Consider the following 27,535-nt stretch of genomic DNA (forward strand, 5'->3'; position numbering starts at 1 on the left):
CTGATCAATGTGTTGTCAAATTTGTAAACCACCGACAGCGTCATCGTGGCCATGTCGAACTTGACGATGCTGGTGTTGTTGTCGCAGAGGAAGTAGAGCGCGTTCTCCACGAGGACGCTTGGCCTTCTTGCCTGGACGAAGGCGTCGGGGTGGTGATCAATGGAGGCCAGGCCGCTCCATGCCTCGGTCTCCGACGAGTAAAGGGCGGCGTGCGTGGTTCCCGCGGCGTCGATGTTCACCAGCGCCACGCGGAAGGGGTTGCCGCCGTGGCAGTCGAGATGGTTGCAGCCGTCCACGGCGCAGAGCACCGTCGCGCTCCACGGCGTGAACATCCAGTGCTGCGGCGCGCTCGAGTTGATGTTCCTCCAGCACTCCGCCGCCCTCCCGCCGCCGCCGCTGGCCCCCGTCTCTCAGTCGCCGCTCGCCGAAGAGAAAAAAGAGAGGGAGGACGAGGAGAACATGGTTTATGTGGGCCTCACATGTCACTGGGTCCCACCCATACTTTTAGTGAATGACAAATAGGTCCCACACATTTTTTTTATTTCTAATGCCACCTAAGCGCCACATCAACGCCACGTGCAAAAAAAGACCTAGCAATACTGCCACGTAGGCGCCACGTCAGCGAAACCGCCCTACAAAATCACTGAGGAAGTCAAATTACACCGGTTTTAAGAGTTGAGGGATTGAGATATATCCGGTTTTGTGGTTTAGGGTCACGGTTAGATTTCAATCACTTTTTGAGGGTTATTCCCCCAGCAAATAATCGCTCTTGGCCTTCGTAGTTCGTAGTTGGCCTTGTGACTTTTCCTCACTTCTCGATCACACGGCCCATCTGTAAATGCTTTTGATTTTGGTAGGAAGAATAATAATAGCAGCAGCAGCATCAATAATCATACTCGTAAATCGTACTAATAAGCATCAACAGCAATAAGTTGATATGACACGTTATATATTGATTCATACTCCCTCCGTTTCAGTCACTCGGTTTGAGGTTATAAGGCGTCTGAACTTGGACAAAGTTAAATTGCTTTAAATTTATAATACTAAATTAGTTTCATTAAATCAATAATTACTTATATTTTTATAATAAATTTATTTTGGGTTAAAAATATTATTACTTTTCTTGATAAACTTAGTCAAACTTTAAACAGTTAGTCAAAAAGTCCTGTAACCTGAAACGGAGGGAGTAGTTAAGATACGCAACTTTTCATGTTAAGATTTGGGACATAAGGAGTACTCTTTTTTTTTTTTTATGTTGCAAGCTTACAATCGACCAGCCGCAATTTGCTGTAGTTTTTAAACTTCATGTAAACTTTGCGCAAGCATTTATGGATCGTTCATTCGTTTTATGTGTCCGAGGCATTATTGGGTGTGGCCTGGTTTAGTTCCTAACTTTTTCTTCGAACTTTCAATTTTTCCATCACATCAAAACTTTTCTACACACAAATTTACAACTTTTCTGTTACATCGTTCCAATTTCAATTAAACTTTCAATTTTGACGTTAACTAAACACACCCTGTGTTTCTATGAGTAAGTTGGAAATAGAGTGATTAATTAGCACATAATTAATTAAGTATTAGCTATTTTTAAAAATAAATTAATATGATTTTTCAGAAAATACATGGTTTAATAATTTAAGAAAGGTGAATGTGGAAAATGAGTGAAGTTGAAAAGATTGAGTAAAGAAGACAGCCTGTGTGTACAGGTACAATACTATCCAGCAAATAAAAATATATATTTTTAAAAAGGAGAAAATCTCCAAAGAAAAAAGCAGAGATGCCTTTAGCACAGCGCTAGAGTAGACAGACGCGTCGCTTTCCTCCGCCGCCGCCGCCGCCGCCTCCTCCTCCGCTCCGCGCGGCCGTCTCCCACCTCTCGCGCCTCACCTCCTCCTCCTCCTAAACCCTCGCTAAACCCTAGCCTCCCACCCCCCCACCCCACCGGGGAGCATGCACTCCAGGCTCCTCAGCGCCCCCTCCCACGCCTCCGCCGCCTCCTCCTCCCCCCTCCCCTTCGCCGCCGCCCACCCTTGCCGCGCCTCCTGGACGCCGCGGCCCACCTCCCCGCCGCCGCCTCTATCGCTGCTGCGCGCCACCGCCTCCATGCATCCTTCTCCTCCTCCCGAGGGGTAAGGGCCCGTTTCTCCCTGCTGGTCTTCGAGTTCGTTGCGATTTCTGTATCATTCGTTGGCGCCGCCGCAGGATTTTCACCTGATTGGATTTTTTTTTTTTGGTGTGTGGTGCTTGTAGGCATAGCGACCAGCCTGTGCATGGCGTCACCAACACGGTCGTCGGCGTGCTGGGGGGAGGCCAGCTGGGGAAGATGCTGTGCCAGGCGGCCAGCCAGATGGGGGTCAGGATGGCCATACTCGATCCCCTCGAGGACTGCCCGGCGAGCTCGGTTTGCCACGAGCATGTCGTCGGGAGCTTCAATGATGGCGCCACGGTTAGCGAGTTCGCAAAGAGGTGGTGGCCCCTACTTGCAAAGCTCTTATCAAGCTTCATTCGGAGAACACTTGTTTAGTTTCAAGCTCTTATGGTTTACAAACTGTTGTAAAAAATTCCTTTGGTTGCTGTTAGGTGCGGGGTTTTGACGGTGGAAATTGAGCATGTCGACGCTGTAACACTCGAGAAGCTTGAGAAACAGGGCATCGATTGTGAGCCCAAAGCCTCCACCATCATGATTATTCAAGTAAACTTTCACTTCTTGTTCTAACCATCTCTATATTTCGTTGTTGCTAAATTTTAGTACAAGTTATCTTTAGTACCTTTTTACTGTGAAGATGAAACCTTGAATTACAGTTAGCACTTGTGCTATCTAACTAGCGTTATGCATACTGTTAACATTCTGAGCACTTTTGCTAACTAGGTTAATTAGTTGTGGCCATATCTATTGTTCCTACTTCCTCCAAATAGATTGCTACTGTGCATTTTAGTAATTTATAAATTTTATGGCATTCATACCATGTGTCACCTGGAAATTGTATTTGTGGCGACACCTCTTTTTTAGTACAGTTTGCATACAAAATCTTCATGCTACGGCTTGCTGCTTCATATGCCATTTTATCCTTATCTGCTTCATTTGATGCATCCATGTTTTATTTCAGGACAAGTACAGGCAGAAAACTCATTTCTCAAAATTTGGAATTCCGTTACCTGACTTTGTGGAAGTAAGGCACTAATTTCTATCTTGTTAGAAACTAATTGAGTGTCTGATATAAATAAAGTAATACATTCCAGGTAGATACTTTAAGTAGCATAGAGAAAGCTGGGGAAATGTTTGGTTATCCTCTAATGGTCAAAAGCAAGAGATTAGCATATGATGGCCGTGGAAATGCTGTTGCTCACGACAAAAAAGAGCTATCTTCTGTTGTTGCTTGTAAGTTGATAAAAATTAATGGAGCTGCTTTCTTTATTTGAATTCCTAAAACTATACTCTCTCAAGGATGCTGTTACTTGGTTTACAGTAGTATTTGACATTTTTTTCAGCTGTTAATTTGTGGCTTATACTTTTGAACAGATGATGAGCTGATCCACTCAGCTGTACAAGTAAATGAGCTGATGAGGATTTTTTTTTTCATTTTTCCCTTGTAGCTCTTGGTGGGTTTGAGCATGGCTTGTATGTTGAGAGGTGGACATCTTTTGTAAAGGTTAGTATCAATTTAATTTTTTTGGGTCAAATTGGCAGCTAGTAATTTAAATTTCTCTTGGTCAAGTAGACAACTAACGCTCTTTAAGTGTCTCATTAGATTGATCACCAAACACTATAGCTAATTTAACACATTTGTTTCATAATTCAGATATTTTTGAATTTTCTAGGCCCTTTTTTTTTTGTAATTTAAATCATCTTCAGTATCATGGTTCACATGGCAGTAGATTTAAGGTCATATGCCTGTGTAGTCACTAGGTCATCGTGTAAATTATGCTACATCCTGGTACCCCTATGGCTCTACAGTCATGACGCATTCCTTGTTTTCTGTTGATTTTAGGATATCTTCTGCAAGTTCGTTACATGATACTCCCTATGTTCCAAAATATAAGGCCTATAGGTTTTCTACAGTCTCCAATGTAAAATGTTTGCCATTAATTTCTTTCATAATATATTAACAACTACAAATTTGACATTATACAAAAGTGCTTTCAAATACAAGTCTAATGATGTCACATCTATGACACTAAACATATATATTGTTAGCTTGATTCTTAGTCAAGGTTTGCAATGTTGATTTTCCTAAAATTGTGGCATCTTATATTTTGAAACGGAGGGAGTATCTTCTTAATGGCAAAATTGCATTTGAGGTCCGCGAAATATTGCCTTTCGTCTATCAAGCTCGTGTACTTTCTAGTTTGTACAGTGAATTTGGCTTTGAAACTTGGCAACATGATAAATATAGTTGGTTTCAGTGCAGGTCAACTGTTTCAGTATTTTTCAATACCACACGTGCCATATTTTGCAAAAGATACATGGGAATGCATCCTAAAAGGGGGATATATTCTAATCTTTCAGATCATAAAATTTCAAATCTATATTCACTCTACAAAGGCCTGTATTGTATCTGGCACATGGGCCATTTTGTCATCAACAGCAGGTGTAATGAAGGGCCTAATTAAACATATTCAAGTAGTTGAGGGACTTGAGCTAACAAATTTAAAGTATTGAGATTTTATTAGACAAAATGCAGCAGTCCAGGTACCTCAATTGCAATTTTGCCCTTTTGTTTTCAGAGTCGTGTTTGAGAATCAGACAAGAATATAACTGTTTGCTCTAATGTTTACGACATTGTCATGGTTTATGGTTGATGACCTTTTGAATTAAGATACTTCTATTATTTATAGTCTGTTGCTTTCTTTCTTGTTTTAGGAGCTTTCTGTCATTGTGGCAAGGAGCAGAGACGGTTCTACGGTGTGCTATCCTGTTGTTGAAACCATCCACAAGTAAGATTTTCTTTTATGATTACCTTGTGTTATTGATTGGCATTGTCTGTGTTGTGCTTTTGCCCTTTGGAATTCCCAAAATATGAATCCTTAGATTGGAACATCCAGGGATAACATCTGCCATGTTGTTGAGGCTCCTGCCGAGGTGCCTGATAAAATAAAGAAGTTGGCTACTAATGTAGCTGAAAAGGCTATCAAATCATTGGAAGGTGCTGGTGTTTTCGCTGTAGAATTATTTTTAACACAAGATAATCAGGTTTGCTGGGAACATACCTGTATCTTAAGTTTTAATCCTTCTTGAGTGGTGTTGGCATATTTATACCCATGTTGATAATTTCACTAGGTTTTATTGAATGAAGTAGCTCCAAGGCCTCACAACAGTGGGCATCACACAATTGAGTCATGTTATACCTCGCAATATGAGCAACATTTACGTGCTATTCTTGGCCTTCCTCTTGGTGATCCTTCAATGAAAGCGCCTGCATCAATAATGTACAACATCCTGGGTGAGGATGAGGTAACTATTGCAACACTATCTTTTTACTTATCCTTGCTATTTGGGCCATGTTGAATGTGGATAATTAGGTTTCCATATTCCTGTTACATTATCCAGTTACCTTTATTGGCATTGATAATTTATGATATAGGGTGAGGCAGGATTTACTCAAGCTCATCAGTTGATTGAGAGAGCTTTGGACATTTCAGGTGCATCTGTCCATTGGTATGCAAAACCAGGTTGGTTCACATACTCATCTGATGGTGCTACAGAAAATGAACGTGCCTGCTTCTTGATTTTCATGTTGCTGTTTATAAAATTGTTTCTTTTTCTTTCAGAAATACGGAAGCAGAGAAAGATGGGCCATATTACAATTGTGGGGCCTTCAAAGTACAGTGTAAAAGCACGCTTAGATAAGTTGCTGCAAAGAGACGCATATGACCCCAAGAAAGGTTAGATTATCACATGATGTTTGTAATTCTGATCTTTGTTAACTTCCCCGTTGATAGTGGTAGTTAATAAAGTATCTTCAGGATTGCTGTGTAGTGCAGCACCATAACCTTTTGTTTGGCCTAGGATTGTAAATGGTGAAGTTCAATTTTGTTGAGCTGTTTTCACCAATTTTAGTTATTACAAAGGCATTTTTATTTATTTTCAATTAAGGAGCATCCTGTTCTCTGGGAGTTGCAAAATAGTAGCTTGGAATGGGCAGTAGATTTTAATAGGATCTATTTTAGCCAAATGAAGAAAGAATAACCTGTCAGGATGGAAAGAGACTGTAGGAGGCATGTGTATTCTGAATCATCTATTTAGAACATCCAAGTCTGAGAATACAGTTGAGGCCTGACAAGGATTTAATTGATAGATATCCATGCACACAGCAAATTATATGGTTTGTCTAAATCATAGGTAACTCTGTTTGATGCTCACCGTTGTTGTTTTATCTGCCATGGTAAAACTAATCATGCTTTGTTGTGCCACCTTCTGACCCACTTTACTTTCTAAAAAGTCCTTTCATGTTCTTCATACCAATGGGCTGACAAAGTATAATAATATTGTACTAATTGCAGTTAAACCTCGTGCTGCAATAATAATGGGTTCTGATTCTGATCTTCCTGTCATGAAAGATGCTGCAGTAGTATTGAAGAAATTCAACATACCTTTTGAGGTTTGATCTCTGAAACCCTTCCATTGACAAGTTATGAAATGTTTACATGCTAAGTCAAAATTTTCTAAGGATGCAAAATGATTGGACTGTCGAATTTTTGTAGCTTACAATTGTTTCGGCTCATCGTACACCAGAGAGGATGTACCATTATGCATTATCTGCTAAAGAAAGAGGCTTAGAGGTCATAATTGCAGGTGCAGGTGGAGCGGCTCACTTACCAGGCAAGTGTGACAGAAAAAACACATGCATGAATGCATCATAATACTTCATATTAGTTCAAGACCAAATTATGTGCATACTGGTACACTTGTGTTTTGTCTAGATTATGGTACTTGGACTCATTTCATTTCGAGCATCAATTCTTGTTGTATTTCTCTTCCAAACTGAGTAATAAGGAATGCTATATAACTGGATCATTTCATTGTGTTCTATTGTAGCAAGTAGCAAGTGCTAGTTTCACCCTGTGCTTGAGTTGCTGAAATGGATGCAACACACGTTTGGATAAATGGGTTCGATGTTGGAAATGTAGACCAAACGCTTATTTTATAAAGAAAATTATTCACAATCCATCTTGATTAATGAATGATAATATATAAAAAAAACTATTTTTGGTTCAGGGATGGTGGCTTCATTGACTTCTGTCCCAGTAATAGGAGTACCCATCATGACTTCATCTTTACATGGAACTGATTCCCTCCTATCTATTGTCCAGGTGAGTATTCTAAGTCTTTCATTAAAAAGCAGAATTGTAGTGTGCGTCATACACAATCAAAAGTTACAACAGTTACTGTTGCAATTGGAAAGGTATTCCTGTAGATTCTGGTGTTGATACTCTCACTAATTTGACAGATGCCGAAAGGTATTCCTGTTGCTACTGTTGCAATTGGAAATGCGGAAAATGCAGGTTTATTGGCAGTTAGGATGCTGGCCTCAAGAGATCCTGAGTTGGGGGACAAGTATGATTTCTTCTTTTCTGCAATTGTCCTGCAAATTTTGAAGTTTGGTTAGTGTAACTGTATGTCTGTATGCAATTGATAATAGACACCTCCCAGCAGTAAGTTGCATATGTTCGACCTGGCTCGCATATGTTAATTCCTGGGGTTATACATAGGCAGTGGTTTGAGCTGATATCTTGCAGGCTGCAGCAAGCCTGTGAGTAGAGACTGATGAGACCTTTGGTAATGTACCATATTGCCAACAAAAGCTAGTCAGTAGAAATGTAGAATCATGAAAAGTTCCCAATTGATCAATCTGTTTGAAAAGAATGATCAATGTTACGTTACAGGTGCTCGAAATTTGCAGTAGGTCATTAGTCATCAGTAGAACTTTCTCATTTTGCCTTGACCTGCTGTAAACCTGGTTTCGTTGTCAGGGAGCACAAGTGATTATTTATTTGGCTAGCATGTTTTCAGTTGTTACACTACGCCTGTCTGATGTATGCTATTGCTTTCAGGGCAACTGAATACCAGCATGATCTGAGGGATATGGTGTTGGAGAAAGCAAAAAGGCTCGAGGAACTAGGTTGGGAGGAATATACCGAGCTATACTTGAAGAAGCATTGATCTCTGCTGCCCGTTTAATTGACATTCTTTTTGATCCAGTGTTGACATAAGCAGATATGGTCCATGGTTGTGGCAAATTCTTAAAATCCTTTTCATTCTTTTCTGCATAGTGTCTTTTTTCTCGCTAATTTATAAATTTCTTCGCTCATTGAAATTTGGTTTTCTTTAGTGGAGGCCTGGAGAGGGCGTGCCGACTTACGTAGTGAAAGATGTCGACGAAACACGGCGCATGAGCATCTCAGTAGCAGAAAGCTTTGCTTGTATAACTGTAACAACATGCCTGCCTGAAATGTTCATGTGGATCTTATGATGATATTTCAGGGAAAAAAAATCAACCAATTTTAACGAGTTCTGAAAAAAAAGAATTGAGTCCCTAAAGTATCATGTTTTATTAGCAATTTCCTGATGAAGCGTGACGACTGCCGCGCCAGCACAAATCGTTACTACAGATAAACATTGCAACTGAATAGTGTTGCGAAAAGGATTTCCTGAGATGCATGAACAAGATCTTTGGTAGAATCATCACCATGATCCATCTCGCAAGATGCATGAGTTGCTTGCGTCCCAAACTTTGCATGGATAAAATCAGGCCAGCAAGAGGATACGCGAACCTTTTGGCGCTCTGCACTGCTGCGAGCCAACTTTTCTTTCCAACTACCAGCTCCGATGCAAAGCAAATCCAGCTCGCACAGTGCCACACTCTTGTGCACAGTGCCACACTCTTGTGTATGAAATGATTGATTACAACCAAGATCCCTCTGATGTCATGACATTCTGATGTCATGACATGGGCATTCCAAATCGATCTCGCAACAAGATTAAGTCATCATGGATGCATGCCAATTGCCAGGCACAAGAAGCTTAATTAGTTTCTTTCCATTCTCAATTTGATCAGTAATTAATGGCCATCACGGGAGACGATACGAGTGATCATCTCTTGCTTTTTTTCTCTCGCTATTATGTTCACATAGTATGACGTAGGCGAAACACACGTGCCATGGCATGCGTGATACTGCTTTAGGACCATGTACACATTTTTGAATTTTTTGAATTACATTCCGTATTTCTCCGTTTTTTGAATTTTTTTTTGGCTACTATGTACACATTTGATGGGCACGGCTTGAAGCCGCGCGTATTCATCTAGTTGGCATCAGGGATACAAATGTGCAGCCCGTATTAAGCCAAATTGTGCAAGAGAGGGGCAAGACTGGCATACTCAACGTGTATCTAAGAACAAATGGATTCAATCTGGAAGGCAAACGAATTCAAGTGAAACGGGTATGTAGTGTTACATGTACATGGCAAATCAGCCCTGATGTTTCTGCATTGTTTCCAGTTACTTTCCAAACGAATGAGCACACATGCACGCACATATTGCATATACAAATCTTTCCAACAAGCAATGATTATTTGGGGCACCATGATTAAGCCTTGGTACACCTTCTACAGGATCTTTCCCTTTCCTGTCGCAACATCAAATTGCTATATCCACGTCAGTGTACAAACAGTTGGTAGCATGGTCAAGAGTGACATGTAGTCTCCCTTCAATTCCATGAGCAAAACTGGACAGGTAGTTGTTCCATATATATAGAAAGAATGCATGCCAGATTATAAGAGGATTGTGCATACCTTCAATTAACAAATCATCTGCTTGTGCTGCCCAGATCGAAGTCCATAGTGTAGTCATATTCAATAGTGGGTATGACTGAGGCCATAAACTTCAAAAATATGAAAAGGTACCTGTCCAAAAGAGAAACACAAGTTACAGGCCAGCCAACAAAGAGATGTACTGCTTTTGATCATCCAGGCAGTCAGCAAAAGGTATCTCTGTAGATAATATTACTTTTCAACTTCTGGTTCAACTCCTCGAGACATTAGAACATCAATGATCTTTTTCATCACAGCAGCATGTTTGCATGGATGCACTGAAGCATGCTTGCCTGCTGACAAGTGAGGATGGTCTTCAATAGTCACCTGTGGCAACACAATCCACTTTAGTGTCATCAACATGCAATGTGTAGTAGATGACTTAACTAGTGGTTTGTTGCAATCCACAAAGGAGCTAACACTGAACCTTGAAATTTATCGAACTGTGTGGCATGATGTATATGGCTTAAAATACAGGAACCATCATTACAGACAAACACTTCTAAGTTGTGAGAATGACGGAAAATGACAGTAAAAGGATAGAAAGGAGGCCAATAATTCCGGTATGCTACCATTGCAAAATCTAATTTCTGGAGACATTACTGATATCAAATATTTTTTAAAATATGAATACTTCAAATCCTTTTCATTGGCTTAATGCGTAGTGGTGTACTCTATGACATTGAAAGGCTCGGTTCAAAATATAAGCAGTACTAACAAAATTAAGGATATTGGTGAACCAATCCAGTTCAAGTTGATTCATGTTTCATTTTACATGTCAATAGCAAATACTAAAATGAATGAAAGTACCGTCTTCCGTGCATGATCTTGGCTGATATCTTCAAACACAAGTTCAGGCTTTAGTGGCATTCTTGACTGCAACAACAATAAAATTAAATGAATCAACTTCATCTTCAGGACTGCAACAAGACACTTCTAAGGGCAAAATGACTTACCTCATCATATCCGGTAAGCCAGACACGTGGGGTTTGGTAATATTTGTCATATCTGAAATAAGAGAACTACTTGTTACTTTCTTAAACTAGAAGACTGAGGCACACAATACTATGGCAAATAAAAAATAACCAAGAGGACAACATCATTGCTCAGAAGCAACAGGGAGAAGTTCAAGACAACAGCAATATCACTTGCACAATGTTGTACATGCAAATACTTTGAAATCAAGGCATATAATGCCAACTACGATTCATTGTTCACAGATAGTGTGTTATGTGCTATATTTAAGTGCCAAGGAGCAGATATGCAAAATATAAAACTTGGATGGTCGAAAGAACATGTGATTGAAGATAAATCCTGGTAATGTCTATAGAAGTTCTGTGTAAACATATACAGACTCAGAAAGAGGAGGAAGATAATATGGAAACTAATAACACATAATAAGGCAACTAATACTAACCAACTAACAAAAGACTTAAAAAGCATGCAGATCAAATAAAAGAGCTTACGTGATGCTAACGTCATATGTCCTAGTACGAAGGATGTTGTCATCTTCAGGCTCTTCTGCGACAAAATATGAAGGTTGAGCGGTAGCCTAAAATAAGATGACGAAGGCAAAGCTGGAATCAGTAATGACTATGAACATTATGAGCCTTCCTTAACCACATCGAAGAAAGGATCACAGCCTTTCTTACCACTGAATCATTCCCTGAGTCTTCATAAGTGTCCATGTCTGGTATATCCTCCTCCTCTTCTTCAGCCTTCTTACCAGCACTGAAATATGAGGGAATAGACTTTATCCCTTCAGTTTTCCCTATATCCAATGTATCCATCGATGGTATGTCTTCCTCCTCTTCTTGCTTTGATGCTATACATTACCAACAGAACAAAAGGGAGTTTAGCCTATACAAAAGAGAGTGCGCGAAACACTGAAACAAGGCATTCTGAGAGGTCAACCTTGCACTCCATGTGTGGCAAGCCAGCCTTCACCGTCCTCATCATCACCGAGAACTACCTCAGCTCCTGCTGCATCATACTCTTCTTCAAGCGACACAGCGCGTCTTAGGCAAGGCACTGCAAGCAGAACCAAAATTTCAATTACAATGAGACATATATCAAATTCAAACCGTTTCAACTAAAACACGAAGGAAACCAAACTTTACTAGTTGTTATCCTCCAATATAGCATTCCAAAACATGGTGGCCTAATCAAGACCACTAGAAAGTGGAAACTAAGCATAACAATCATGCCACCCAATGCAGCATTCCATTCCATCGCATGTACAAGATGAAATAGAAGCAATCCAGAATCAGCATACCGTTCCTGGTGACGAGAAATTGCTTGTCAGGTGGGAGATACGGCTTCCTCTTGCTCGGATCGCCCGCCTCCCTACACAGGGTGATCGATGAGACGCCACCCAAACCCAAACCCAGCAATTGAGGGGGAGCAACGGAGGGGAGGAGAGAGCTACCAGGACCAGGTGGGGCACTTGGAGACGAGGTTGTCGCCGGCGAGGATGAACTCGGGGACGGAGAGGACGCCCTTGTCGAGGAAGGCCGACACGGTGCGCGGGCCCGTGACCCGCTCCACCGTCCCCTTGTAGAGCTCGTACACCTTCTGCTTCACCTGCATCCTGCTGCTCGCCGGAGAAGGTTTGCTTCCGCTCGTCGCCGGAGACGAAGACGAAGCGTACAAGGGAGGGGGGGGGGGGGGGGGTTTGCCTCCAGCGGAAGGAAGGCACCAATCTGCAGAGGCGGACCCAAATTTTTTGGGGGAACGAACGAACAAACAAACAGAAATTAAGAGAGAGGCTAAGGCTCTGAAATTAAGGAGGAGAAGAGCTGATCTAGAAGATGAGTCAGAGACGGGGAGGAGATTTTAAGATTTTCGTTTTCCTTACGCAAGGGGAAGGGGAAGATATACTACTGGAGTACTCCACGGCTTTTAAAACTGACTGCCCTTGCAAAGTTGAGAAAATTAATTAATCTCTTGAAAACGAAATAGGACTTGAGTTTGTGTGAAATTCGATCTAGATCCCTCACGAACAGTACCTACCTCTGAGATGTTATTTTAAGTTTAAGCCCTTACTAAAGCCGGATATTCCCCGGGAAGAAGAGAGGAAACAACGCGAACTAGGACTGCGCTTGAAAATGTGAAGGCCGAGGGGTTTTTTCGCAAAACACCTTTCCCCTCTCTCTCTGTCGCCGCCGTCTCCGGCCTCCATGTGGTCGGGGGATGAGGATCGGACCACCCCCGTGCGCCGGGCAGCGTCTCCTTCCCGGTCTCATATGCCGCCTGCGCGCCGCTCGCCGCCGCGCGGTCACTGCCATGCGGCGCCGCCATGACGTCGCTCGACTTCGAGACATCTATCTTCAACAAGGAGAAGGTCTTCCTCGCCGGCCACGAGGAGGAGGTTCGCTCTGCTTGCATCCCTTCTCCCTTTTGGATTTGTTCTCTCTTTGGGGGTTTGTTTATCTCGCTGAATTGATTGTGTCGCAGTATATATTATAGTGAGGGGTGGGAGGAACCTGTTCCCGCTGCTTCCCTAGGCGTTTAAGGCCATCAAGCAAATACGGAGTATGAATGATTGTCTTAAAAAAATAATCGTTTTCTTTCTCGTCTTCAAACTTATTTTCCCGTTTCATTTAGATGATCAGTGTCGCACATGTGACATTTTCCAATCACTAATTGATCAATTGCACAACAAATTGCTTGAATAACGAACAAATTGATGTGACCAATGTGGTGAATGGGTTGTCAATTGATTTTTTTACATGGATTTCTCATGCTACTCGGGTTCAGGACAAGAAAACCCACTTGTATTGTGCATAACAGAGTTACCTCTGCTTTTTCAGGGGCCTGCACAAGCCCAGAACCTGAGGGATTCACTAGCTGAAGCGAAGTCAGACATTGTTCTACATAAGAATTTTGCAGACCGAGGCTTGGCCACCGAGGCGCAAGCGTAGATGGAGCAGTTCGAGTAGCCGCGGTCATGGATGGAGCTAGCGCTGGTGTTGTCATGGTGATGCTGACGAAGGCGATGAGCTCTCACAGACGCCGTCTTCTTCTCCTTACCCAATGTGACGTGCTTTGCCGGTAACCGGTTGATTTTTTTTGTGGTCATTGCAAATCAGTAAATGCACAACTTCTTCTATTTTGTTCTTTGCCCAGGAAAAATATGTTGATCTTTATGTGTTTCTTTTGCTGAGGTCAAGAAAATGAAGCCGAAAGTTGTAAATAATATGAATAAGCAACGCATCACTAGCCATACTGTATGCAAACAGAGGTATGAGCGTACAGAACTAATAAATAGTATGTTTGTTTATTGTTTATGCCAAATTCTCTTTGTGAATTGCTGGTATTTCCTTCATCGATATTCCCATAGATCCTAGGGTAAGCTGATTTGCCATGAGCTTGTGGGGTGAATAGTTTTTGAGGTGAAGCTCCTTCGTCTGACATGTTTGATGATGTTCCATGCCTTGAGGACCTCATTGCAGGAGATACTGGATAAGGGGGAAAAGGGGAAAGACAAAGATAGGTCCTGACATGACGGACGCATTCACTAGAGTACTAACAGGTGCATTGGTGATCTCCCTATCACTAGAGCATTTTCCCCCTGTTTATCATTGATGATGTAGCTCCGAGAAGAGATTTACAGATTTTGGTAATTTACCAATTCCTTTTTCCTTTTGGATCTACATGGTTCTGTATAATAGCAGATAATATATAATTATATTGCACTAGATTATCAAACGAGTGGCTGATTCATACACTGGCCACCTGATGGATTCAAGGCTTCTGTGTTGCCGGGCATTGTAGGTGGTTAGTGCCGTCAAGAACACATGCTAGATGGAGGAAGGGCTGATGAAAAGAGAAGGATACAAGCCACAGTTGCTTCGTTACATATATGAATTGGAAGCTAGAGTGAGGGTGGCGCACCTGCTGGGTTCAAAATCCCATTAATAAGTGTTGTTATTTGACCTACCTATTGCTATTCTTTAATATAAGCATTTGGTACCACAAGCATTTTTTTTTCTTTTTTAACTAATGAAGCGGAAAGCCCAGAGAGAAACTAGTGATTAAATCATTTAACACTAAATCAGTTGGTCTACTCATGATCTCTATTGGAACGGCCTGCTTTTGTTTTTATCCCAACGGAGTTGATTCTGGTGCTGATACTCTCACTAATTTGACAGATGTCGAAAAGTATTCCTGTTGCTACTGTTGCAATTGGAAATGCAGAAAATGCAGGTTTATTGGCAGTTAGGATGCTGGCCTCAAGAGATCCTGAGTTGGGGGACAAGTATGATTTCTTCTTTTTTTGCAATTCTCCTGCAAATTTCGAAGTTTGCTTAGGGTAACTGTATGTATGTATGCAATTGATAATAGATACCTCATAGCAGTAAGTTGCATATGTTCGACCTGGCTCACATATGTTAATTCCTTAATTCCTGGAGTTATACATAAGCAGTGGTTTGAGCTGATATCTGCCAGGCTGCAGCAAGCCAGTGAGTAACTGAGTAGACTGATGAGACCTTTGGTAATGTACCAAATTGCCAACAAAGCTAGTCAGTAGAAATGTCGAATCATGAAAAAAGTTCTCAATTGATCAATCTGTTCGAAAAGAATGATCAATGTTACGTTACAGTTGCTCGAAATTTGCAGTAGGTCATTAGTCATCAGTACAACTTTCTCATTTTGCCTTGACCTGCTGAAAACCTAGTTACATTGTCAGGGAGCACAAGTGATTATTTGGCTAGCATGTTTTCAGTTAGGGACCTATTTTCAGTTGTTACACTACACCTGTCTGATGTAGGCTAATTAAGTTGCCTCATAAAAAGTAGATGTTAGTACCCGACTTGCTTTCAGGGCAACTGAATGCCAGCATGATCTGAGGGATATGGTGTTGGAGAAAGCAAAAAGGCTTGAGGAACTAGGTTGGGAGGAATATACTAAGCTATACTTGAAGAAGCATTGATCCCTGCCTGCCCATTGTATTGTCATTCTTTTTGATCCAGTGTTGACATAAGCAGATTGACCCATGGTTGTGGCACATTCTTAAAATCCTTTTCATTCTTTTCTCTTTTTTCTCGCTAATTTATAAATTTCTCCGCTCATTGAAATTTGGTTTTCTTTAGTGGAGGCCTGGAGAGGGCGTGCCGACTTACAAAGTGAAAGATGTTGACGAAGCACGGCGCATGAGCATCTCAGTATCAGAAAACTTTGCTTGTATAACTGTAACAACATGCCTGCCTGAAATGTTTGTTTTAGAGGATGCCTGAAATGTTCATGCGGATCTTATGATGATGTTTCAGGGAAAAAAATCAACCAATTTTAACGAGTTCTGAAAAAAGAAAAAGAATCGAGAACCTGTGGAGTATCATGCTTTATTAGCAATTTCCTGATGAAGCGTGACGACTGCCGCGCCAGCACAAATCGTGACTACAGATAAACATTGCAACTGAATAGTGTTGCGAAAAGGATTTCCTGAGATGCATGAACAAGATCTTTGGTAGAATCATCACCATGATCCATCTCGCAAGATGCATGTGTTGCTTGCGTCCCAAACTTTGCATGGATAAAATCAGGCCAGCAAGAGGATACACGAACCTTTTGGCGCTCTGCACTGCTGCGAGCCAACTTTTCTTTCCAACTACTCCGATGCAAAGCAAATCCAGCTCGCACAGTGCCACACTCTTGTGTATGAAATGATTGATTACAATCAAGATCACTCTGATATGTCATGACATGGGCATTCCAAATCAATCTTGCAACAGATTAAGTCATCATGGATGCATGCCAATTGCCTGCAGGCAAGAAGCTTAATTAGTTCTTTCCATTCTCAATTTGATCAGTAATTAATGGCGATCACGGGAGACGATATCGATTGATCATCTCTTGCTTTTTTTTTTGCTCGCTATGTTCACATAGTACTCCCTCCGTTTCGAAATGTTTGACACTGTTGACTTTTGAGCACATGTTTGACCGTTCGTCTTATTCAAAAACTTTTGTGAAATATGTAAAATTATATATCTACATAAAAATATATTTAACAATGAATCAAATGATATGAAAAGAATTAATAATTACTTAAATTTTTTGAATAAGATGAACGGTCAAACATATGCTAAAAAGTCAACGGCGCCAAACATTTCGAAACGGAAGGAGTATAATGTAGGCGAAACACCCGTGCCATGGCATGCGTGACACTGCTTTACGAGCACTGCTACTAATCAATTAACACTAGACGCCATTATATATCAGCACTGCTATACGTCCGACTCCCTCGTCCAACTCCCATCCGACCCAACCTCACGTGCCAATTGTTTCGCTCCACGCATACCAGCTTCTCTTCATGTGGGCCAGGGCAATTAGCAGCTAAGAGCTGGTCAGACAAGAGTCGTACATCACAGTCGTGTGTATAGCATTTTCGATTATATATTGCTGTGTTGGCTATCAGTGATGCCCATGCTGAGTTGTTATTAGTTGTTGTTCGTGTGTATGTGTGCTAGTTGTAGGGGTGGCCATCTTTTTGTACTTTAGCATACACGAGGGCATCGTGTATTTAGCAGTTTTTGCCTGCACCGTTGGAGCACTTCACCCAATTGCTCGAATATGATTGATTTGTTGATGTGTTGGATGTGTGGTTTAAGGATCAAGCAAGATTACTGTGGACGACGCATACCATTACTCACCAGCTTAAGTTTTTTTTATAAATTGAATGCTACTACATACTTGCAACACAAATATACTCCCTCTGTCTCTAAATATTTGACGCCGTTGATTTTTTAAAACATGTTTGACCGTTTATCTTATTTAAAAAATTTAAGTAATTATTAATTCCTTTCCTATCATTTGGTTCTTTGTTAAATATACTTTTATATATACATATAGTTTTAAATATTTTACAAAAGTTTTTGAATAAGACTAATAGTCAAATATACTTAAAAAAAAGTTAACGGCATCAAATATTTAGGGACGAAGGGAGTAGTGTTGAATAAAAATAAAATACAGTTTAATTTCATGTTTGAGGCATGAGGGGGTTTCTTCCGGAAGGTGAGTATAAGTATATACTCACTGCATCCCAAAATATAAGCATTTTTGGACTTCGACATAATCTTCGAGATACTACTTTGACCAACAATATCTATAAAAGATGTTTTAAATAAAAGAGTTGTATATTATGATAGTTTGTCTAAGGATGATAAATCTAATAACATCAATTTTACATGATTGATATTTTTTATATTTTGTTTGCTATTAATAGTTAAAGTTAAAAAAAATGTTTGACTTGATACTATGCTAAAATTGCTTATATTTTGGGACGGAGGGAGTATTGAATTGAATTCTCTTTCTAATTAGTTTTATGTTTTTAGGGTATAACTGACTCGTGAATATAACTCAATAACGGTGTATGTAGCATATGATCGAACTTAATTCTAGGGGCGGAGCGCCTGATTCATCCATTATCTTTTTAGAAAGCGCTTAAATTTAGTCTTTACTATAGTTGCTTTATACTTTTATTAATTGCGTATAAACTATACGCACCCCCCCCCTCCCCTTTCTCTTCCTCGCTCGCGAGAAGTGTACTAATTTTTATCCTTGCATATATAAAAAAAGCTAATTAAAACCCAAAATTGGGTATGTTCCTTGCATCCATTTGTGATCAGCTAACATAAGCTTTTCTTCTCTCTTTACACCTTTAGCATGATGCATGATTACTCATTGATAGTGTGATGATAAGTTGATAACACACACATCAACACTGCCATTTGCATGGGATGCATGAACCGAGCCTAGATGCCTTCGTTTTCCTAGGGAACTTTGCTTTGCGGCTCAGTTGGGGTGCATTGCATGTTGGACATGGACAGTGCCACATATTAGTGAATTGATGTTAACTAAAGTGCAATCTTTTACACCCTTTCCGGCCTCTTAACTGAACTGTAGAGATTGCCCCTGTCACAAGCTTCCCTTTCACACATAAGATATGGTGCCCTACGATTAGGAGAACCTGCATGCTCCTTTACAAGCTAGCTAGCTACATGCAGTGCAACTAGCTAGGAGAGTATCACCTGTCACCTTCTTCTAGGTTGCAAATTTTTAAAAGATGAGATTCAAGTTGCACTTTTTAAACTTTAGTTACCACTTTTGAGTGGTTAGATGCTCATCACTCTGTGCCTATAAATATGGGGACATGATCACATCTTGATGCATCTATCATATATTGTGGATCAGACTAACATATACACAGGTTCCTGAAGATCAGATAGATGCAGCACCAGGAAACTGCAGTTATCCAAAGAAACACAAGCAGGTTCTCTCCCAAGGTAAAAGAAAAATCTCAACTCCCAAGTTCTTCCCAAAGACATTTTGAAGTTGTAGACATAAATATTAGACTCTGCATATATATGTTGTTTGTGTTGATTCTTAATACCATCTAAGTAGTTAGTTTGCTCTAATTCCCACAACATATCATCACTGATGTCGTCAGTTTCACATTGACTGGCCATTGGCCAATACTGTGGATATGCACGAAGCACAATAACATAACATGTATTTATTCATATATCAAATTAGTTATCCACCCTAATAATTAAGTTGAAATTTGAGCATCGTACGTGGAATGATTTTGAATTATCCTAAGTCTCAAATTGACTATGGCCCTACTTAAAGAGATATATACGGAGATTTTGAGAATTAGCTAGTACGTACCGATCGAGATGGTGAGAATGTGGAGAAACCAAATTTTTGACTAGTTCATTTTCTGGTTCTGTAGAATGCAAATGTGAATCCGGACTGGTATTCTGGGAATAGTTGTAGCTGCCGACTGTCAAAAGAAGAACTATATTTGGTTCTAATAGCATATTAAGTTTTACATAGTAGTTGATTCTTCTATACAAAATAAAATTTGTTGATTCACTAATATAATTTAATTTGACAAGCAGAGACAGATAATGAGACATCCAGAAATGAAAATACACTTCTATATTCTCATGCATGCGTCCATATATACAAGTCTAAGTCACACATGCGTTTTTTCAGGGAGAGCAAGAGCTTCACGTAGCCAACGACTCACAAAGCTCAAACAAGATGGAGAAGCTCATCATCATCAAGAGTAGCGGCAGCGGCAGCGGCGACGCACGCCATGACGACGGCGGCGGCGAGGTGGAGACCGTGCGGTGCGCGTGCTGCGGCGTGGCGGAGGAGTGCACGGCGGCGTACATCGGCGGCGTGCGCGCGGCGTTCTGCGGCGACTGGCTGTGCGGGCTGTGCTCGGAGGCCGTGAAGGAGACGGCGCGGCGCGACCCGGCGCCGGGCGGCGGCGTGGCGGCGGCGCTGGCGTCGCACGCGGCGGAGTGCAGGGACTTCAACGCGACGACGAGGCTGAACCCGACGCTGTCGCTGGCGGGCTCCATGCGCCGCATCGCGCGGCGGAGCTTCGACAAGAGGACGTCGGCGTCGTGCCAGGAGCGGCGCCTCGGCGCGGCGGCGTCCAAGGCGGTGGCGCTCGCCAGGTCCGCCAGCTGCGACCCGCGCTTCTGCAGCCTCCTCGCCGCCGACGTCATCAACGGCGGCGCTCCTCCCGGCGATCGGTGCAGATGATCGAGCTCCATGGTGTTCGATAGTAATTAACTCGATCGCTCTCTATCGATGTTAGTATGTGGTTGTATATATGGGTAACCAATCGTATTTTCTAAGTAAATGCTCTTTCCGCCTCATAAAAAATCAATCTAATACTGGATGTGATATATTCTAATACTATAAATCTGGATATATCTTTATCTAGATTCGTTATATTAGAATGTGTCATATCTAGTTCGATTCGTTTTTTTGGGCGGATAGGGTATATATCACGCTATATATTAACCAAGCTAGCTAGCTTAGATCCAACGGTAGTGTACTGTCACTGCATCAGTGCGGCCCAGTAGACAGTAGTGTTAGTACTCCTACCTAATATTGAACATGTACGTATGTGGATCAGTTGCATTGTATGATCTGAGTGCACTGTAGTGTCTAGCTACATGAGTATTGTACTCTCTCCATCCGTTTTTTAATATACGACACAATTAACTTTTTGTGAGATACATTTAACCAATTAATTCATATTTTACTAAAAAATCATTTAATTATGATTAAATATTCTTTCATCACGATTTATATTTTCTATGTTTTTTAAAGACGAATGATCAAACTTAGTTTAAAAGAAAAAAAAAATCAATGGTGTCATTGCATGCGTGACGTAGCAAACTTTGGTTTGACGCGCGGCCTGTGGTTTGCAACGTGGGATTTCAGGCTTTCGGCCCAGCCCAACGTCGCGGTGGGCCGAAGCTCGTTTGCGCGGCGCCGTATTTGTTTGCTTCGAAAATAGGGGTGAAACGGTACACGGTTATTTTATTTCGATTCCAAATACCGTCCTTAAATGATCTTTTTTTTTTTCCATCCGGAATTTCGAGAGAAATTTATCGCACAAACTAAACCATCAAAATAAGTCTGATGTGTTTCATCAAAATAGTTACATATAGTATATGATTGTTATGAAGTATTGTCAGTGTTGATATCATGCGATGATATTTTACGAACGCGCGAGTGCTGTAAGTGTTGATTGTTAATATCTTAAAAGAAACACATAATACAACAGTGCTGTGCCAAGTGGAGATCGCTCCTTAGGGCCAGTCAATGAGACAACTGCCTTGATGAACAATCTTGCCGGATGGGCACGGATCAATGCAACAACCCTTTCTCCACTAGGAAACACGCTCCTCTGGTGCTAGGCAGTCAGCTTATCACGCTTTTTTGCTAAGGAGAGAATCCTTACTTGACAAGCAAATATAGAAGAACCACACGCCGCCACGATATCGGTATTTCAATTGGTTGGTAGTCCACCGTTGATGTTGGATTGGTGATAGGCTGAGCAAGTGAGGGCCGACACTGCTTGGTCCGTAGAAATGCGTCTTTTGTAATCAAAGTGAGGAGTCAATTGACCAACCTTCTGATCCAATGCCGATAAACACTATAGCTATGGTGGATAGTTCTATATGGCACTGGCTTCCACTTCTTCCCAGCAATCCTTCCATATTATGGTGAGACGCCGAGACAAAATCATAGCGGCCCAAAGATGAGGGTTTGACACCATCATCATCTTGATGGCCTACACGATATGGAAGTAACGAAACAGCCGGGTTTTCAATGGTTAATGCAAGACCATGCAGGGAATAGCGGAGCTAGCAACATCGGAGGCCATGCTCTCGAGGGAGACAGGAGCGCCCATCTAGGTGGAGCGTACATAGTTGTTGCGCCTGTTTGTAACAACTTTTTCCGATGTTAATACAAAATATACAATGGAGTGCTTAAATTAGTTACTTGCTTCTTTGAATTTTCGCTAATAATTACGTATACGATGTTAATTTATAAAGTTTGCATATGACTGACTAGCTTGTTTGCCTTTATAATAAGTTGTTCCCGAGTTAGTCTATCGTTCTGATTCCATTTCAAAGAAAAAAAAAAAAGAAGAAGCCATTTTTATCCCTACTCCGAACAGAGAATGTATCCACTATCGATCCGTACAAAAACTAGCACCGCGGTTCTCAAAATCCAAAACATTTGTACACGCTGTTTCATGAGATTACGTACGTAAATTGCACTAGTTGTAATATTATATATCCGTTTTGCATTGGGGTGTATAATGAAATGAAATCAAAGGAAGGTCCAGTTGATGAACATGAAGCAGATGCAGTGGGCGCCGCCGCCGTCGCCGTCGACCACCTTCCACGCCACCGCCTTCTCGTACGACGCCGCCCTCCCAACGCTCGACACGCACACCCCTCCCTCCATGCACGCCATCCCCTGCAATTTAGTTAATCGCGTGCCACTAATTAATCAATTTGCAACTGATGAAAGCCTCGGTGAAATCTTACTGTATCTGCTATTGATAAGATGATAAGATTATTAATGCATTCCATGTAATGTACTCGCTCCATTTCTGATTATAACTCATTTTAACTTAAGGTCAAAGTCAAACTGAAAAAAGTAGTAACATTTTAAACCTAAAACAAATATATTATAAAAAATATATTTAATTATTAATTTAATAAAACTAATTTGGTGTTGTAAATATTACTATATTTATTTACAAACTTAATTAATCAAGCTTGAAGTAGTTTGATTTTGATCAAAGTCAAAATTACTTATTAATCTAAAAGTATCTTTTTTTATGTATGAAAAATAATTTTTGCATTAGTACTTATCTCATGTCAGTTTGTGATATGATTATACCTGCTCCATGATGTTGGGGAGCTCTGTGCACAGGTTCTTCCTCCCTTGATCGTCGAAAACTTTCTCCGGCGTCATGTCTTGGAGCGCCACCAGAGTTGTTTCGAGCATGTCGAGGCCAGACTGGTTTGCAAATGTGAACACTGGCATCGCCTACATGAAAAATCAGATGGTTAAATGGTGCGTTACACTGTCAACTTTAAGGTGAATTTGTGTCAAAACAAAATTTCAGTCGAGCTGTAGCAAAGATTCATAAGTCCCGGAAATAAATTCAGAGAACAAACAATCCTCCATGCATAGCAGTATGAGTACTGGCCCCATTCGAGTTTAAGATAAAAGATTACGGACAGGTAAAATGAGAAAGTTATTAACATTTAACATCTCGTTAATTAAATTTTAATTATTTAAATTTAAAAATAGATTTATCTTATATTTTAAAGTTTCTATATAAAAATATACAGTTTAACAGTTTAATTAACATGCTTATAAAAATTAAGATAAAATCTGTATCTAAATAAGAAAAAAAGGGGGCTGAAGAAACCTTGAGAGAGCAGCAGAGTATGGCACTCGGATGATGCCAAACTGCTTTCAGAATCGATTCATTGCTGCTGTTTGCATCTACAGATTTGATGAGTTCAGCTCCAAAATGAAATCTGTATAAGCATAGCATCATCAGTTATGAAGAGTGAACTTTTTTTTTTCGTTCAAAAAAGAGTGAACTTTTTTTAAAAAATCTTGCGATGATGGCAAGTGAAAATTTCTTGACAGATATGAACTGTATCACACAAGCAGCTGCGAAGCCACAGACCTGTAGCTCTGGCAAATCCATCTGGGCAGCGTCGCCGCCTCCGGAGTCACCGGTGAGAGCTGCGCGGCGGCGGCGCCGGCGCCGGGAGGGACGAGGCGGGAGGACGAGAGCGCCACGGCGATCCTCTGCACCGACGAGATGATGTTGCGCATGTACTGCCGCGCCATGGCGTCCACGCTGTCCTGCAGGTGGCCGTCGAACGCGAACTGGAACGCGATCGTCATCACCGCCTTGGAGCTAGAGCTCGCCGCAGCAGCAGCACAGCCGCCGCCGCCATTGACGCCGCTGATCCTGCTCCGTGGCGTCGCGGCTTCGAGCGTGGACGCGAGATCCAACGTGCAGTTCGGGCTCGACGTGTCCTGACATTTGCAGGGAAAGAATATTCAGAACAACTTCTTTTTAAACATAAAAATTCAGAAGATTTGATTTGAAACTATTGTGTGAGATTTACTTACGAGAGGAGAATCGATTGGGATGATGCGGAAACCGGAAGGCAGCAGTGGGGAATCATCACTGAACGATGCGTCGATGGGCGCAAAGATGAGCTCTGAACATGTTCCTGCACTGCTCTCCTCTACTCCATTGTACATCTGCCATTGCAATCAGGCCAAGAACACAAGTTTTACAGAGGAAAAAAAAAGAAAATGATTCTTCAACTGGTGATAAGTCTCATGAATCAAGAAGTCACCTGCAAGAGGAACAGATCACGGTGCACCAGTGTATCTTGGTAGTTGCTGGCGTTTCCTAGCTTGATAACTTCCAGGAACTGAAAAACAATAGATGGTTGCATCAAAATAATTGAGCAGGAGGACAGAATTGGACAGGACCTTTTATGTAACTGACAGACAGTAGAAGATGAACTTACCTCTTCAGGTTCAAACGTGTGTGCTAAAGGAAGTATGACCTGACCACTGAATCCTCCAAGACGGGACATGGGTAAATTGCAGAAGTTTGGTTTCATCGCGGAGGCGAAGAATGCGTCTAAATTGCTGTCGGCCCACTGTGACCGGTGTTCGCGCAAAAATTGCAGTAGTGATGGATGAGAGACATCCTAGCAAACAGCAGAAATATTGTATGAAAAAAACTGGACATGATCAACCAAACAAAAAAAATATTAATTCTAGTTTCATAGTGAAGCTAACCTGCAACAGCATGGATGCCTTGGCACAAAGAACACCGGTACTGACAATAGGGAGTCCACTGCTGAATGTTGCATTGCAACCGATCACTTTGGATGAATTGACAGAGATGCAAACATCGTCGACGCCATCGCTCTCGATCACGGACCATCCATCATCGGCAAGCCCATTGAGAGCTTCATTGAATCCTCTGAAAAGAGAGCATGCAAAAAAAAAAAAAATCACACTTTTGAGCTGGAGAAGATTCATGGCAAGAACCAAGAAGCATCTGCTGTTCAGGAGTCAGTCCTACCTGGTGAGCTTTTGGCTCAGAGCACGCAAAGCCGCAGGCTGCCTTCCCCATCCTGTGATCACAGAACGTGTATCTTCGTGTGCAACCTGCCTCAGGTAGCGCAAAGCCTGAATTTTGCATAACTGAATTAGTCAAGAATTTCTACAAATAAGCAAGAACAGAGTGCTATAATTACTGTACCGCCATCGAGATCTTCTGCGCAACCATGGCAGAAGATTCATACAAAGGTCGTACAACTTCAGGCACGCTCCAAGGCTGCGACCACAAAATGGCTTAAATTTCATTCTGCTAGATGAATGAACTATTTGGACAAGAAATTGTAATGGTTAGTACCTCGAGGTCCATATGATCAACGATGTGTATCACGCTGCCTCCACCATCGCTAGGCCGGATCAAGAACCCACTGGGAAGCATCTCACCTCTGATAAAAGGCTGGACAAGTGGCATGCTTGGGCCTCCTTGCTTGCTACTGAGTGATCTCTCACACACCTTCAGAATTCAGAGCAAGAACGTTCAGGCAAGCAGGCAGGACATCATAGTGACACACAAATACTTTGGTACTAATTACACATGGATAATTTGTTTTACACGCTCCATGACCAGAGCAGCTCACCACTAAGCTTCCATCGTCGAGAATGGAGGTGTACCGCAGCAGCCAGAAGTCGCGAGCCGGCGCCAGCGTCGTCGGAGCATAGAGCTGAAGATCGAATACAAATTTCAGCTTCAGAATTTCAGGTTCAGGTTCAGAATTTTCAGGCTTGTGTGTTCTTGCCTGCATGTAGAGCAGCTCGATGGTGCCGTTGGCGCCAGCAGGGAGCACGTTCACCACATCCATGGACCGGCAATCGCGCAGCCAAAGCGGCCGATCCTTGAGTATTTCGGCAACCTGATGAAATCATTGCCACAACTCATCAATCAACCAACCAACCAATCAATCGATCGATCAGAAATACTGTTGCTTATTGCAGAAGTGACAGTGACAAGAAGGTTAATTACCTTAGCGGGCTCCATGCCGACGAGGCCGCAAGCTCGCGCGGCGACGCCGGTGCAGCCATGCGAGATGGCGATGATTCCAATGGAATCCGGACCAGGCTGCAAACGACGACGACGAAAATCAAATCAAGCTTTTGCAATTGAGAAGTTGGTGACGATGAAGAGCAAATTGTTGTGACCTTCATCCCAGGCATTTGGAGCCACTCGACGGCGGTTCCGGTGGCCTTGGACAGAAACTCCGTCAATGTCTCCTCCGCGATCGACATCAGCCTGCGCAACAACGAGTAAGCTAGAGCTGCACCTGCAAGAACGATGGCGCAGGTGGTGACGTCACGTACCCAGCTGGGCTTGCGTCGCGCGGCGGCGGCTGGACGACGTTGTGCTGCTGCTGCTGATGATGATGGCCGCTGGTGACGACCGACTCGCAGCTGGTGTCGGTGGCGGTGGCGAGCTGGTGGCCGGCGGCGGCGGCGGCCTGAGGAGGGAAGGCAGGAACTCGCCGCATCATCCCGGCGGCGGCGACGCCGTGGCGGCCGTGGTCGTAGACGAGCTGGGAGACCTGCTTCTGGAGGCGGTCGTTCTCCTCCATGAGGAGCTTGTTCATGGCGGTGAGCTTGCGGTTGAGCGCCTGCAGCCGCGACGACTCCTTGCGCTGCTTCTCCCGGCACCGGCGGTTCTGGAACCACACCTTGATCTGCTTCGGGTCCACGTTCGCCAGCGCCGGGCACTCCCGCACCAGCTGCTGCCGCCGCAGCGAGCTCGGCTTGGGACACTCGTAGTACAGCCTCTCCAGCGCCTCCACCTGCTCCGGCGTGTACCTCACGTACTTGCTCGCGTCCATCGCCGCCGCCGACGCCACCATGCCAGATCGATCGAGCTCAATGCAAGCAAGCTAGGCTATAGCCGAGAAGGCGTAGAGCTCGATGGCGACATCGAGGTGAGGGGGGGAAGGAGAGCTTCGTGTTGTTCGTCGTCTCGTCGCCTTTAAACGCGAGGACGGCGGTGGCGCGGCGCGCGCGCGCTAATAAATTGCGGGAAAAAGGAAAGTTCCCGGCTGCGACGTCGCCGGCGAATGCACATTTGGCACATGTAATTTTCTTTTTTTTTAAAAAAACAAACATTTTTTCAAAAAAAATTTATACTCCATCAATCCCATAATATAACCTAGAATCGGATAAGACATTTCATATTACAACGAATCTGGACGGATACTATGAAATGTCCAATCATTCTAGATTGTTATAGGAGATTGGCGCATGTAATTTCGT

The 27,535-nt window shown here is 42.3% G+C and overlaps 4 protein-coding genes across 8 annotated transcripts; 2 read left to right on the forward strand and 2 right to left on the reverse strand.

Moving 5' to 3' along the window:
• Nucleotides 1–1,791: 1,791 nt before the first annotated feature.
• LOC127770586 (phosphoribosylaminoimidazole carboxylase, chloroplastic) lies at nucleotides 1,792–16,092 on the forward strand. 4 transcript variants are annotated; one of them, XR_008017025.1, is made up of 17 exons: nucleotides 1,792–2,129; nucleotides 2,251–2,466; nucleotides 2,581–2,692; nucleotides 3,108–3,170; nucleotides 3,241–3,379; nucleotides 3,595–3,650; nucleotides 4,862–4,935; nucleotides 5,044–5,191; nucleotides 5,279–5,452; nucleotides 5,583–5,670; nucleotides 5,770–5,883; nucleotides 6,502–6,599; nucleotides 6,703–6,820; nucleotides 7,217–7,311; nucleotides 7,449–7,555; nucleotides 8,053–8,227; nucleotides 15,904–16,092. XR_008017025.1 is itself a non-coding variant. In XM_052296364.1 (16 exons), the coding sequence occupies exons 1-16, from the start codon at nucleotides 1,951–1,953 to the stop codon at nucleotides 8,159–8,161; spliced, it is 1,890 nt and encodes a 629-aa protein (XP_052152324.1). In that variant the 5' UTR covers nucleotides 1,792–1,950; the 3' UTR covers nucleotides 8,162–8,264. The 4 variants fall into 4 exon arrangements, 1 of the variants encoding a protein (XP_052152324.1); XR_008017026.1 differs by lacking the exon at nucleotides 15,904–16,092 and adding an exon at nucleotides 8,336–8,831; XR_008017024.1 differs by lacking the exon at nucleotides 15,904–16,092 and adding an exon at nucleotides 8,331–8,830.
• Nucleotides 9,384–12,686, reverse strand: LOC127770605 (autophagy-related protein 3-like). 2 transcript variants are annotated; one of them, XM_052296385.1, is made up of 10 exons: nucleotides 12,237–12,686; nucleotides 12,084–12,154; nucleotides 11,723–11,839; nucleotides 11,461–11,633; nucleotides 11,275–11,360; nucleotides 10,765–10,816; nucleotides 10,619–10,684; nucleotides 10,005–10,135; nucleotides 9,791–9,901; nucleotides 9,384–9,624 (listed from the first exon to the last, which is right to left on the reverse strand). In XM_052296385.1, the coding sequence occupies exons 1-9, from the start codon at nucleotides 12,395–12,397 to the stop codon at nucleotides 9,805–9,807; spliced, it is 954 nt and encodes a 317-aa protein (XP_052152345.1). In that variant the 5' UTR covers nucleotides 12,398–12,686; the 3' UTR covers nucleotides 9,384–9,624; nucleotides 9,791–9,804. The 2 variants fall into 2 exon arrangements, with proteins under 2 accessions (XP_052152345.1, XP_052152353.1); XM_052296393.1 differs by having other exon boundaries at nucleotides 9,384–9,643.
• Nucleotides 16,093–18,997: 2,905 nt separating the features above from the next.
• Nucleotides 18,998–20,822, forward strand: LOC127760505 (uncharacterized). The gene is made up of 2 exons (XM_052284776.1): nucleotides 18,998–19,092; nucleotides 19,808–20,822. Exons 1-2 carry the CDS (start codon nucleotides 19,036–19,038, stop codon nucleotides 20,366–20,368), a joined length of 618 nt encoding a protein of 205 aa, XP_052140736.1. The 5' UTR covers nucleotides 18,998–19,035; the 3' UTR covers nucleotides 20,369–20,822.
• A 1,419-nt stretch (nucleotides 20,823–22,241) lies between these two features.
• On the reverse strand, nucleotides 22,242–27,267 carry LOC127760647 (homeobox-leucine zipper protein HOX29). Its single transcript, XM_052284934.1, has 16 exons — nucleotides 26,606–27,267; nucleotides 26,447–26,537; nucleotides 26,271–26,366; nucleotides 26,047–26,160; nucleotides 25,888–25,971; nucleotides 25,608–25,763; nucleotides 25,455–25,529; nucleotides 25,275–25,381; nucleotides 24,986–25,172; nucleotides 24,709–24,894; nucleotides 24,532–24,609; nucleotides 24,299–24,433; nucleotides 23,844–24,202; nucleotides 23,577–23,688; nucleotides 23,039–23,188; nucleotides 22,242–22,609 (listed from the first exon to the last, which is right to left on the reverse strand). Exons 1-16 carry the CDS (start codon nucleotides 27,127–27,129, stop codon nucleotides 22,460–22,462), a joined length of 2,604 nt encoding a protein of 867 aa, XP_052140894.1. The 5' UTR covers nucleotides 27,130–27,267; the 3' UTR covers nucleotides 22,242–22,459.
• Between the last annotated feature and the right edge of the window lie 268 nt (nucleotides 27,268–27,535).

This window comes from Oryza glaberrima, chromosome 1, assembly GCF_000147395.1.
Source record: "Oryza glaberrima chromosome 1, OglaRS2, whole genome shotgun sequence".
Taxonomy (NCBI): Eukaryota; Viridiplantae; Streptophyta; class Magnoliopsida; order Poales; family Poaceae; genus Oryza; species Oryza glaberrima.

What these genes read in the sequence shown, in the direction of transcription:
- LOC127770605 (XM_052296385.1), bottom strand. Translation starts at nt 12,397, where the DNA reads ATGCAGGTGAAGCAGAAGGTGTACGAGCTCTACAAGGGGACGGTGGAG. An exon ending in AAGTGCCCCACCTGGTCCTG is followed by an intron (nt 12,155 to 12,236) that starts GTAGCTCTCTCC and finishes CACCCTGTGTAG; the next exon opens with GGAGGCGGGCGATCCGAGCA. An exon ending in AAGATCATGCACGGAAGACG is followed by an intron (nt 10,136 to 10,618) that starts GTACTTTCATTC and finishes GTGTTGCCACAG; the next exon opens with GTGACTATTGAAGACCATCC.
- LOC127760505 (XM_052284776.1), top strand. Translation starts at nt 19,036, where the DNA reads ATGCAGCACCAGGAAACTGCAGTTATCCAAAGAAACACAAGCAGGTTC. An exon ending in CAAGCAGGTTCTCTCCCAAG is followed by an intron (nt 19,093 to 19,807) that starts GTAAAAGAAAAA and finishes GCGTTTTTTCAG; the next exon opens with GGAGAGCAAGAGCTTCACGT.
- LOC127760647 (XM_052284934.1), bottom strand. Translation starts at nt 27,129, where the DNA reads ATGGTGGCGTCGGCGGCGGCGATGGACGCGAGCAAGTACGTGAGGTAC. An exon ending in CGCGACGCAAGCCCAGCTGG is followed by an intron (nt 26,538 to 26,605) that starts GTACGTGACGTC and finishes GTTGTTGCGCAG; the next exon opens with GCTGATGTCGATCGCGGAGG. An exon ending in TCGACGATGGAAGCTTAGTG is followed by an intron (nt 25,764 to 25,887) that starts GTGAGCTGCTCT and finishes TGAATTCTGAAG; the next exon opens with GTGTGTGAGAGATCACTCAG.
- LOC127770586 (XM_052296364.1), top strand. Translation starts at nt 1,951, where the DNA reads ATGCACTCCAGGCTCCTCAGCGCCCCCTCCCACGCCTCCGCCGCCTCC. An exon ending in TTTTAACACAAGATAATCAG is followed by an intron (nt 5,192 to 5,278) that starts GTTTGCTGGGAA and finishes TAATTTCACTAG; the next exon opens with GTTTTATTGAATGAAGTAGC. An exon ending in CCCTCCTATCTATTGTCCAG is followed by an intron (nt 7,312 to 7,448) that starts GTGAGTATTCTA and finishes CTAATTTGACAG; the next exon opens with ATGCCGAAAGGTATTCCTGT.